The 12850-nt window shown below is 39.0% G+C and overlaps 1 protein-coding gene across 3 annotated transcripts in view; it reads right to left on the bottom strand.

Moving 5' to 3' along the window:
* acss2 (acyl-CoA synthetase short chain family member 2) overlaps window positions 1–12114 on the bottom strand; it is a 59394-nt gene extending 47280 nt beyond the window's left edge. For all 3 annotated transcript variants that reach the window (XM_039800945.1, XM_039800946.1, XM_039800947.1), the window contains exons 1-2: window positions 11362–12114; window positions 1850–2045 (exon numbers count right to left, since the gene is read on the bottom strand). In XM_039800945.1, coding sequence (XP_039656879.1) covers window positions 1850–2045; window positions 11362–11488 — 323 coding nt within the window. In that variant the 5' untranslated portion in view covers window positions 11489–12114. The remainder of the gene's footprint in view (window positions 1–1849; window positions 2046–11361) is intronic.
* Between the last annotated feature and the right edge of the window lie 736 nt (window positions 12115–12850).

Here is a 12850-nt window from a genome sequence, read left to right as displayed (position 1 = left end):
TGTAGATTCTCACTGAAGGCATCAAAACTATGAATGAACACATATGGAATTATGTACTTAACAAAAAAGTGTGAAATAACTGAAAACATGTCTTATATTTTAGATTCCTCAAAGTAGCCACCCTTTGCTTTTTTTGATAACTCTGCAAACCCTTGGTGTTCTCTCAATGAGCTTCATGAGGTAGTCACCTGAAATGGTTTTACCTTCACAGGTGTGCTTTGTCAGGGTTCATTAGTGGAAGTTTTTCCCTTATTAATAAAAAAAGCAAAGGGTGGCTACTTTGAAGAATCTAAAATATAAGACATGTTTTCAGTTATTTCACACTTTTTTTGTCTCTCACACTTTTTTGTCTCTCTCAATCTACAATGTAAATAGTCATGAAAATATAAAGGAAACGCATTGAATGAGAAGGTGTGTCCAAACTTTTGGCCTGTACTGTGTGTCTGCGTGTGTGCGTGTGTGTGTGTGTGTGTGTGTGTGTGTGTGTGTGTGTGTGTGTGTGTGTGTGTGTGTGTGTGTGTGTGTGTGTGTGTGTGTGTGTGTGTGTGTGTGTGTGTGTGTGTGTGTGTGTGTGTGTGTGTGTGTGTGAGAGACACAGAGGAGGCTTTATACGCCCTTTAAACACACTCTCTCTCTTGTACTGGGGGAATGTCGGCACAAACCCAACGTGGAGATTAGAGCTGCAGCGATAATACAATTAATCGGCGACGTCACTGATAACCGGTTTATCTGTAATTACAATCAAGCAGGAAATCCAAATATTTGACAGCAGCTTCTCTTTTCTGCGCCCTACAATGAAGTGAACTGAGCTTCTGGACTGTTGGACGGATAAAACGCGACATTTCACGACGACATCTCGGAAACTTTTCTCCGTTTTCTGAGGTTTCACAGACCAAATAATAACACAAGGAAATAGTTAGCTGCAGACCTTATTGGGCTCATAATTATCAGAGTTATTGTCACATTATTGGGAGCAAAACAGTCTTGATCTCTCTCACACACACACACACACACACACACACAAATGTTTGTGGCACTATCTTTGTGGGGACCTGTCATTGACATAATGCATTCCCTAACCCCTTACCCTAACCCTAACCTTAACCATCACCACTAAATGCCTAACCTTTACCCTTACCCTAACCTTAACCATCACCACTAAATGCCTAACCTTTACCCTTACCCTAACCTTAACCATCACCACTAAATGCCTAACCTTTACCCTTACCCTAACCTTAACCATCACCACTAAATGCCTAACCTTTACCCTTACCCTAACCTTAACCATCACCACTAAATGCCTAACCTTAACCCTTACCCTAACCTTAACCATCACCACTAAATGCCTAACCTTTACCCTTACCCTAACCTTAACCATCACAACTAAATGCCTAACCTTAACCCTTACCCTAACCTTAACCATCACCACTAAATGCCTAACCTTAACCCTTACCTTAACCTTAACCATCACCACTAAATGCCTAACCTTAACCCTTACCCTAACCTTAACCATCACAACTAAATGCCTAACCTTAACCCTTACCCTAAACTTAACCATCACCACTAAATGCCTAACCTTAACCCTTACCCTCTCCCTAACCATAACCTAATTCTATCCCTAATCCTAAAACCAAGTCTTAACCCTCAAACAGCCCTTTAAACTTGTGGGGTCCAGCATTTTGGCCCCACAAAGCTGTCGGGACCCCACAAGTATACTGGACTCCTGGTTTGTGAACCCCATGAATACAGTTAAACAAGAACACACACACACACACACACACACACACACACACACACACACACACACACACACACACACACACACACACACACACACACACACACTAACCAGTAGAAGGCCACTTTATCTCCGAGCTTCCTCTCGTGCACGTTGCGGTCGAGCACGTTGTAGCAGATGTTGGTGGACGCTCCCTCCATACACTTGACGAATATTTCTCCTTTGGTCACGTCGAAGTTGTAGTCCAGGAAACGACCCGCGTGTTTGGTCTTCCAGAAGAAATCTTTGGCGATGTCGCCCCAGAACTCTGAAAGACATAAGGAGCATTTTATATATGTGGCAACCAGGTCATGTCTCAAAATGTATTTAGTAAGTAAGTCAAGTTTATTTCTATATTTCTACAGCACATTTGAACACAGCTTAAAGCGTAGCTCTCGCCAAAATGCGACCTACAGGGACTTTTTATGAATGGACCCGAGTCAAATTTTCTGTTTAAAAGCATAATTAGGACGGCAGCGCCACTTTTTAGATTGACCGTATTTTCGTTGCATTGAGAACACAGTTTGTGTTCACAGAGTTTACTAAAAATAAAGGTTTTGAACAACTCACTGACTGCGTTTACAAGCTGTCAATTTTCGGGTTATGGTCGGGTTAAGGTCACTATTCGGGTTTCTGAAACATTCGGAATAACCCGTTTACATGCGTGAGCAGAGAGAGTTACTCCTGTATACGTGGAATCTGTAATCAAATGGCGATATCCCGATGTAAACGGCGAGGCACGGTTAGCGTCTGGACGTAGCCTACGCACAACCTTAAGACGCAATAACTTCTCGGTCCCCTTCTTATAAATCTCACTATCTCGGTACTTTCTGCCGTCAACAAAAGACATTATATTCATGGTTTTCACCACACTAATAAAAGACATTATATTCATGGTTTATCACCACACTAATAAAAGACATTATATTCATGGTTTTCACCACACTAATAAAAGACATTATATTCATGGTTTATCACCACACTAATAAAAGACATTATATTCATGGTTTATCACCACACTAATAAAAGACATTATATTCATGGTTTATCACCACACTAATAAAAGACATTATATTCATGGTTTTCACCACACTAATAAAGAAATTGGTTTCCTCCTCGCTCCAAAAGTGTGTGGTGTTTTCCCCTTTTTTTTTAAAATTTTTTTTTTTTTTTTTTTTTTTTTTTTTTTTATTTTTATACAAAAAAAAAAAAAAAAAAAAAAAAATATATATATACACAACATATATATATATTACCTCATACATATTTTACATATATATATATATATATATATATATATATATATATATATATATATATATATATATATAACTATATTATTATAGTATATAATTATTATTATAACTATGTTTTCTGGCGCATACAAGAAGTTCCTCTACTCAAAAGACTCCTTGCCAATAGAACATGCGCAGAACACAAATCAATGTTCCTTGTGATGGAGATATGCCGATACGCGTTTACATGACCAAACTTTCGAGTTAGAAAAGGGGTAACCCAGGTAGCATATTTGGGTTTTTTGCCGGTGTTTACATGGCCGTGCGCGACCGGGTTATTGCTAATATTCCGGTTTTGAACGGGTTATTGGCTGCATGTAAACGTAGTCACTGTAGCAGTTGGTTTTTCCGCTCGCCGCCATCTCGCCAGTCAAAAATAGTCTATCTCCGAATGCGAATGAACGGACTCCGTAGGAGGAAATGTCATTCTTATATGAGGCTCCTTTTTCAACTACAAGGTCAACATTGTTTTTCACGAACAACAAAACAACGTATTATCTTAGGATCTTTCCATCTTTACTCTGCTCCCTGTTACGTTGCATTCGGAGATCGACTCTTTTTGACTGGCGAGATGGTGGCAAGCGGGAAAAACCAACTACTAAAGTGAGTTGTTAAAAACCTTTTTTTAGTAAACTCTCTACACAATGTTCTCCATGCTGAGTCCATGTGTAGCGTGATACTTTGGAGCAAAGTCTCATGTTGTGTCGAGCCTTCTTAGCGTTTTAAAAATGTTGATTTTGATGCGATCATAGTAGCGCCCCTAGCACTCCCATTCAAAAGGACATTTGACAGAAAAACGAAAATATGGTCAATCTTAAAAGTGGCGTTTCCGTCCTAATAATAGGGCTGTGTGTTGGCAAGAATCTGGTGATACGATACGTATCACGATACATGGGTCACGATTCAATATGTTGCGATATGTTTCGATACTGTGCGTAAGGCGATATATGGTAATTTTAGAAAAACTAATATAAAAAAATATAAAAAAAAGACATGATGTGCATTAAAGTCAAAGAGGTTTACTTTAGGTAAACAATTCAGTACACAGAAAATCAAACTGCCAGTTTGGGATTGTGGTTCCCAGGTTCTTAATGAGCTAAGTTCAGCCATAGCTACATTGTTAGCTTCTAGCAAAAAGTCAGGCACTGTTAGGCACTGCGAGGCACTGTTAGGCACTGTGAGGCACTGTGAGGTACTGCTAGGCACTGTGAGGCACTGTGAGGCACTGTAAGGTACTGCTAGGCACTGTGAGGCACTGTGATGTACTGCTAGGCACTGTTAGGCACTGTGATGTACTGCTAGGCACTGTTAGGCACTGTGAGGCACTGTGAGGCACTGCTAGGCACTGTTAGGCACTGTGAGGCACTGCTAGGCACTGTGAGGCACTGTGATGTACTGCTAGGCACTGTTAGGCACTGTGAGGCACTGTGAGGCACTGCTAGGCACTGTGAGGCACTGTGATGTACTGCTAGGCACTGTTAGGCACTGTTAGGCACTGTGATGTACTGCTAGGCACTGTTAGGCATTGTGAGGCACTGTTAGGCACTGCTAGGCACTGTGATGTACTGCTAGGCACTGCTAGGCACTGCTAGGCACTGCTAGGCACTGTGAGGCACTGTGAGGCACTGTGAGGCACTGCGAGGCACTGCGAGGCACTGTTAGGCACTGTTAGGCACTGTGAGGCACTGCTAGGCACTGTTAGGCACTGTGAGGCACTGCTAGGCACTGTTAGGCACTGTGAGGCACTGCTAGGCACTGTTAGGCACTGCTAGGCACTGTGAGTTACTGTTAGGCACTGCTAGGCACTGTGAGTTACTGCTAGGCACTGTTAGGCAAGGACACTAGTGGTGCGTCTCAGCATAGCCATCTAGCGGTAGGGGGTTTAAACAACATAAACGTGAACTACGATCTTACATGAATATTTTTTTTAAATCGATATTGCCTTTTTGAAAATCGATACAGTATTGCAAAAATAAAATATTGCAATACTCAAGTGTATCAATTTCTTCTTACACCCCTACCTAATTATGCTTTCAAACTAAAGTTTGACTCGGGTACATTCACAAAAAGACCCTGTAGGTTGCATTTTGGCGAGAGTTACGCTTTCAGCTGACCAAAGGGCTGTATAAAAACATTGAAATCTAAAAATAAAAAAGTAGAAACAAAACACAAGCAGTTGAGAAATACAGAATTATAGCCATAACAGAATGAGAGATTTAGATTAGAAAGATTAAAATTACATAAACAAATAAGTTGCCAAATAATTTCCTGACAGTCAACTCATTTCCGCAGCTCTAAAACAAACACGGATCTATTTTGTCTCGAGTCCAGACTTATCTGAAAAAGTGTTCGAGCTCTGAATCAGCGGCAGAGCGCATAAATACAAGACATCCTGAATAAACTACCTCTTTACATACAACTATAACGAAGATATCTGACATTGTGATTCCACAATTTTGGTTTGCAACTAAAGGTGGTTAATTATCTTCTCGCTGTAACTTCTTCTCGTTAAAAAAGTTCCTTCTGTGAGACTTTTATGAGGCCCGGCCTTCCCTGTGTATCATTAATGTCACAATAACACAACATGGCTGTTTTATCAGGATACGACTCTGGTGGATGTAATAAATGGTAACTGAGTGTTAGATAAGACTCATACTTATACATCAAAATACCGCACTGAGTGGAACTTGCACTTACTTACATCTAGGCATGGGCCGGTATACGATTCTGACGGGAGCCTGCCTATGTTCCCTATGTTTTAAAAATCAGGCCCCATGTTCCCACATTTCCTTTTTCATAAATTTGTATCCGATTTTATCCCCCTAAGCCTAAAAAATGTTGTGGGAGGATAGGGCTTAAATTGAAGGGAAATGTAAGAACACAAGACCTAATTTTGAAAATGTCCTAGAAATGTGGGAACATTGGGCTGTGGGAACATAGGGCTGTGGGAACATAGGGCTGTGGGAACATAGGGCTGTGGGACCATTGGGCAACCAGTAGAACATGTCCTGTTCTCTTTATTTATATATTTTATACTGTCCAACCAGTAGAACATGTCCCGTTCTCTTTATTTATATATTTTATACTGTCCAACCAGTAGAACATGTCCTGTTCTCTTTATTTATATATTTTATACTGTCCAACCAGTAGAACATGTCCTGTTCTCTTTATAATACTATACTGTCCAACCAGTAGAACATGTCCTGTTCTCTTTATTTATATATTTTATACTGTCCAACCAGTAGAACATGTCCTGTTCTCTTTATTTATATACGTTATACTGTCCAACCAGTAGAACATGTCCTGTTCTCTTTATTTATATATTTATACTGTCTAACCAGTAGAACATGTCTGTTCTCTTTATACATATATATTTTATACTGTCCAACCAGTAGAACATGTCCTGTTCTCTTTATTTATATATTTTATACTGTCCAACCAGTAGAACATGTCCTGTTCTCTTTATTTATATATGTTATACTGTCCAACCAGTAGAACATGTCCTGTTCTCTTTATTTATATATTTTATACTGTCTAACCAGTAGAACATGTCCTGTTCTCTTTATTTATATGTTATACTGTCCAACCAGTAGAACATGTCCTGTTCTCTTTATTTATATATTTTATACTGTCCAACCAGTAGAACATGTTCTGTTCTCTTTATTTATATATTTTATACTGTCCAACCAGTAGAACATGTCCTGTTCTCTTTATTTATATATTTTATACTGTCCAACCAGTAGAACATGTCCTGTTCTCTTTATTTATATATTTTATACTGTCCAACCAGTAGAACATGTCCTGTTCTCTTTATTTATATATTTTATACTGTCCAACCAGTAGAACATGTCCTGTTCTCTTTATTTATATATTTTATACTGTCCAACCAGTAGAACATGTCCTGTTCTCTTTATTTATATATGTTATACTGTCCAACCAGTAGAACATGTCCTGTTCTCTTTATTTATATATTTTATACTGTCCAACCAGTAGAACATGTCCTGTTCTCTTTATTTATATATGTTATACTGTCTAACCAGTAGAACATGTCCTGTTCTCTTTATTTATATATTTTATACTGTCCAACCAGTAGAACATGTCCTGTTCTCTTTATTTATATATTTTATACTGTCCAACCAGTAGAACATGTCTGTTCTCTTTATATATATATTTTATACTGTCCAACCAGTAGAACATGTCCTGTTCTCTTTATTTATATATGTTATACTGTCCAACCAGTAGAACATGTCCTGTTCTCTTTATTTATATATTTTATACTGTCCAACCAGTAGAACATGTCCTGTTCTCTTTATTTATATATGTTATACTGTCTAACCAGTAGAACATGTCTGTTCTCTTTATATATATATTTTATACTGTCCAACCAGTAGAACATGTCCTGTTCTCTTTATTTAGATATTTTATACTGTCCAACCAGTAGAACATGTCCTGTTCTCTTTATTTATATATTTTATACTGTCCAACCAGTAGAACATGTCTGTTCTCTTTATATATGTTATACTGTCTAACCAGTAGAACATGTCCTGTTCTCTTTATTTATATATTTTATACTGTCCAACCAGTAGAACATGTCTGTTCTGTAGACATGGTCCGTATTTATTTATTTATTCATGTTGGATCAGTCCAATATGACATATGTCAGTTGAAATAAACCTTGTGTTGTATTTGTTATGAATCTATTTTGATGAGTTTCCCGTAACTTTTGTAATTTTACATATGTTTAAAAATATCGAAATTAATGTCGATAGTGCAATATCACAATTTTGTCAATATCGTGAAATTCTACTTTGAACACAATGTTTATTATTTTAAAAACACACTGCACGCCTCATAACCAACAGCTCATTCCTTTAGGAACGGTATGACTGAAAACTTTAGTGGTTTTGAAACGTGACTTTTTCAATATATATATATATATATATATATATATATATATATGATGATGTATGTGTGTCTGATATTTTGCTGCTGTAGCACTGAAATGTTCCCAATTTGGGATCAATAAAGTCTAATATAATCTGATGTAATACACAAGGTTCATACGCATTTTAACCAATACTTTTCCATGACTTTTTGGCAAATTTCCATGACTATGCGTTCCTGAAAATGTCAGTCGACATTATACAATAAGAATACTAATCTGTGTTAAAGTTTACCCTCAGAGGTTTAACTATAACATGAATGATAATGTCTGTGGTTCATAGTGGGATTCATCATATCGCTCCCCGAATACAACGTTGAGGTTAAGACAACGTGAAATTACATTTATTAATCACATATTATTAATCACATATTATTATTAATCACATATTATTATGCTGTGTTAAAAAAAATTCCATGACTTTTCCAAAAACTTTCTGGGTCTTTTTATGTTTCCAAAACCTTTCCAGGCTTGTTATGGAATTTGCATTTTTCAAATTCCATAACTTCTCCAGGTTTTTTCAAAACGTATGAACCCTGAATAAACTCCTGAGCTCGGTGTCGGACAGGTTCAGCCTGCAAGAGAAACATTTTTTTTTTTTTAAAGATAATTTTTTGTAAACCTCTATATATGGGCGCCCGCTCTACCAGGTGAGCTATCCGGGCGCCCAGGAGGAGGAACTTGCTTGACGGCCTCTGAGGTGGTTTAAACAGCGTCCGCACTTCACAAGGAAATGACATGAGCAGCTGTTTGATTAACAATAGCTGCACAGCTACACCCCCCCCACCCCCCCTCCCCCAGCCTCGCCTCCGCTCTGCTTGGTAAGTTTCGTAGGGACTTGTCCCACCCAAAGGCCACGCTGCTTCCTTATTAACCCCCTCAGTACCGGCTGTATGCAGGTAACAATGAGTCAAATGTAGTACTTTATAACTGTGGTTCCCAACCTTTCAGGTCTCAGGGTTTCTGCAGGTTTCACCAAGTCAAATGTAAGACTTTAAGACCTTATTAAAGACCTTTATGAATGAAATTCAAGACCTTTCATCACAACATCAAAAAAAAAAAAAAGTCAGAGTCCGGAAACATCGTCTGAAACAATTCCCAGATTTCCTTCTTGGCATTATAGGACAGGTGTCTAGCTTGGCTGCAGTGTAAGTTGCATGTTGGCCTCATTAGTAGTCCTAATACAGCGAATTATATTTGGACTACAACAGAAAGAACTACAACACCACAGAATTAAAAAACAACAACATTGTAAAGCGCTGCGGGAACGTGTCAGTGAGCGTCAGAGGAGGCGTTACATGGACGTAGGAAAAAGACCTGTTGAAAATGATTTAAGACCTAGAACACAATACTTCAGCGAATTAAAAGACTTTTTAATGCCCAAAAGTTTGATTTTGAAATTTTAGACTTTATAAGACCCCACGGAAACCCTGGGTCTGAGGAAGTAGCGTACCCCTTCATCAATCACCAATATATGTTCTGAATCTATAACACATATAAAATATAAAAGAGGGATATTGTTAATTATTTTCATACAAGTGAACTGTAAATATTTAGGTCCGTTTAAAAAGTTTAAAAGCCAGATTATGTGTTCATCAATTTCATTTTGCAGCTGGAAAGGTGGAGTCCGTTTTATGGCTGCAACTAACGATTATTTTCATTGTCAATTAAACTGTAGATTTCTTTTCAGGATGGAGTAGTTGTTCGTTCTATACGATGTCAGAAAATTGTGAAAAATCTCGTCTTGTCCACAACTCAAAAGATATTCAGTTTACCGTCACAGAGGAGAGAAGAAACTAGAACATATTCACATTTAACAAGCTGCCTCAAAACCTGCAATGGGGCGCCCGGATAGCGCATCTGGTAGAGCGTGCGCCCATATATAGAGGTTTACTCCTCGACGCAGCAGCCGCGGGTTCGACTCCGACCTGCGGCCCTTTGCTGCATGTCATTCGCCTTCTCTCCCTCTCCTTTCACGTCTAAGCTGTCCTGTCAATAAAGGCCTAAAATGCCTCCCCAAAAAAAATCTGCAAAGTAACTATAAAATAATTGTAGTAGAGAAATAGCATGAAGTAGCCCAAAACAACTCTGCCCATTGCACATACTGTATATATATATTTTATTATTTTTTGCACATTCCGCACGCAATCCATTTAGTCTCCTTTTTCTTATGTTAAAACAGCTATATTGTGTATATCTGTTCCTGTATTTACTATTTCATATTCATGTTTATGTTTGTTTATGTGCACCAACCACCAAGGCACATTGCTCGTATGTGTAATTTACTTTGGCAATAAACCCTTTTCTGATTCTGAAAATACTCAATACAAGTAGCTCAACATGTGTACAGTACTTAGTTTAGTTTAGTGGTTTATACATCTACAAATACTACAGATTAATATACACATAATTAATAAAAGATGGGATGGAGAGATGCACAAAAAAATCCTCAGAGGGGCTTAACCTGGGCACCCTCCAATGCATACTCCAATTAAAATAGAAAGAAACTGAAATACTAAAAAAGAAAAAGGAAAAAATAGGAGGAATAAAAGCCAAAACTAAAATTACACACAATATCAAATCAAAAGAATAAATATAAAAGGTGAAATAATACAAGGAGTTACATGGGTTGTTTACAAAGACATCCCATAGTACATACTGTAATTACACCTTGGCGTATACATAGCCATACTCTACTGCTCTTCATACTATTCATCCTGTATATACACTTATTCTTACTACTCTTATAATGTTACCACACTGCACATAGCTGTACTACATATACATATATCTGTCGATATGGTTCATTCAGTATATCCATATTTATTCAGTTTTTCTTATTATATATTCTGTTAATACACTGCATATATCTATATTATTCTTAATACTAGTATAATGCCACTGCTACTACATTGCACATATCTGTACATGTTGTTCATACATTGTTCATATTACATAACCATTTACTCTGCTCTTATAACACTGCAATATATTTCTTGTCCTGTCTATACTTGTATATATACACACAAGTATATATGTGCAAAAAAAAATGTGTGCACTTTTCTGCTTTTTTTTAGCACTTCTGGTTGGACGCAAACTGCATTTCGTTGTCTTTGTACTTGTACTCTGCACAGTGACAATAAAGTTAAATTTAATTGAAAAAAAAGCATTGCACAGACAATAACAAACCTCTAACTGCTTTTAAGTGTTAGCTTTGAAAAATCCGATGGCACGGCTTCCCAGATCCCTGAACCGCTGTAATACTTTAATACTAACACTTTGCGTATACGTTATAGCCGCTTTCCACCTTTCCACCACTGGATGTAAATACTATAACGTGGACTCACCGTCGGGATGCTCTATGGACTTCAGGTAGAGCTCTTTATACTTCTCAAAGCTGGGAATGTGAGCCTCCTTCTTCAACTCCTCGGACCCGTGGAAGACGTCTTCCTTCGGCGCCTTGTCGGGAATCATCTCTGAAACGGCGGAGCGCGCTTCCAGCCTACTTTAGTTAATTAGAGATCGATATATCGACCGCACGCACAGATGCTTTCACAGCTGATCGATATCGGCAGTGCTGGGCGGATGAACAGGCTGCAGCTCCAGAAACAACCTGCACAATGATGCAATGCAGTTGCAGCGCTACGTTCATTCACACTTCCTTGTTTTGCAGGATGTATTTTTGTTTGAACTTTTAAGTGCAAAAGCCTCGTTTGGACCCGACACGTGCAGCTGCAGTTGTAATGTGAAGCCCGGGTCAGTTTTGGTGCAGTTCCGGGTGGATGTCTCCCCGCTCCCGGTGGCGTGAAGTCCTGCACACTCGGACACGGCTGAGTGGGTGTCCAGCTAAGCTAACAGGCTAAGCTAGCTCACTAACTAGCTAGAACGATCGTTCGCGCCGAAACGAGGCCCTTCCGTTTTGTTGTAAAGACTTAATATCTTTTTTAATTATCCAATTTAAAGCTTCCTTTAAGTCAGCAGAGCAGAGTGCGTCTCATGCTGTCCGAGAGGCTGCGAGTGAACAGCAGGGACAGTCGACTGCTACTTCTTCCTTTCCTTTTTTTCTTCCTCCGTTCCTCTGACAAGGAGAGGAGCGCTGAACCCTGTTTGGCCCCGACCAGCAGCCAATCAGAGCTCGCGGTGCCTTCACGGACTCCTAGAAGCTTCGAATTCACGCAACTAACAGCGGTAAATGATACGCTTCGTTGCGTTCAGGTAGTAACGGTTATAGTAAATGCTTAATAGTAAAAAAAAAAAAAAGTGTTTCCTTTATGGCGAAAGAAAACCTCACTTGCTCACCTGTCCCATGATATGTGTGTGTGTGTGTGTGTGTGTGTGTGTGTGTGTGTGTGTGTGTGTGTGTGTGTGTGTGTGTGTGTCTCTCTCTCCAGGTGAAGAACCTGTCCCGTGAGGTGTGTGTGTGTGTGTCTCGAGGTGAAGAACCTGTCCCATGAGATGTGTGTGTGTGTGTGTGTGTGTGTGTATGTATGTGTGTGTGTGTGTGTGTGTGTATCTCTCTCGAGGTGAAGAACCTGTCCTGTGGTGTTGTGTGTGTGTGTGTGTGTGTGTGTGTGTGTGTGTGTGTGTGTGTGTGTATGTGTGTGTGTGTCCAGGTGAAGAACTTGTCCCATGAGATGTGTGTTTGTGTTTGTGTGTTGTGTGTGTGTGTGTGTGTGTGTGTGTGTGTGTGTGTGTGTGTGTGTGTGTGTGTGTGTGTGTGTGTGTGTGTATATATCCCTGAATGTTTACTCTTTTGGGGAGTGGCTTGTCAAAAGTTTTTGAGGGGGAAAAAAATCTACCTCTTCTAAATATTGGGGAATATCCCCTGCATAACCC

The sequence above is a fragment of the Perca fluviatilis genome, chromosome 5 (genome assembly GCF_010015445.1).
Source record: "Perca fluviatilis chromosome 5, GENO_Pfluv_1.0, whole genome shotgun sequence".
Lineage (NCBI taxonomy): Eukaryota > Metazoa > Chordata > Actinopteri > Perciformes > Percidae > Perca > Perca fluviatilis.
This window is presented reverse-complemented; position numbering and strand designations above follow the sequence as displayed.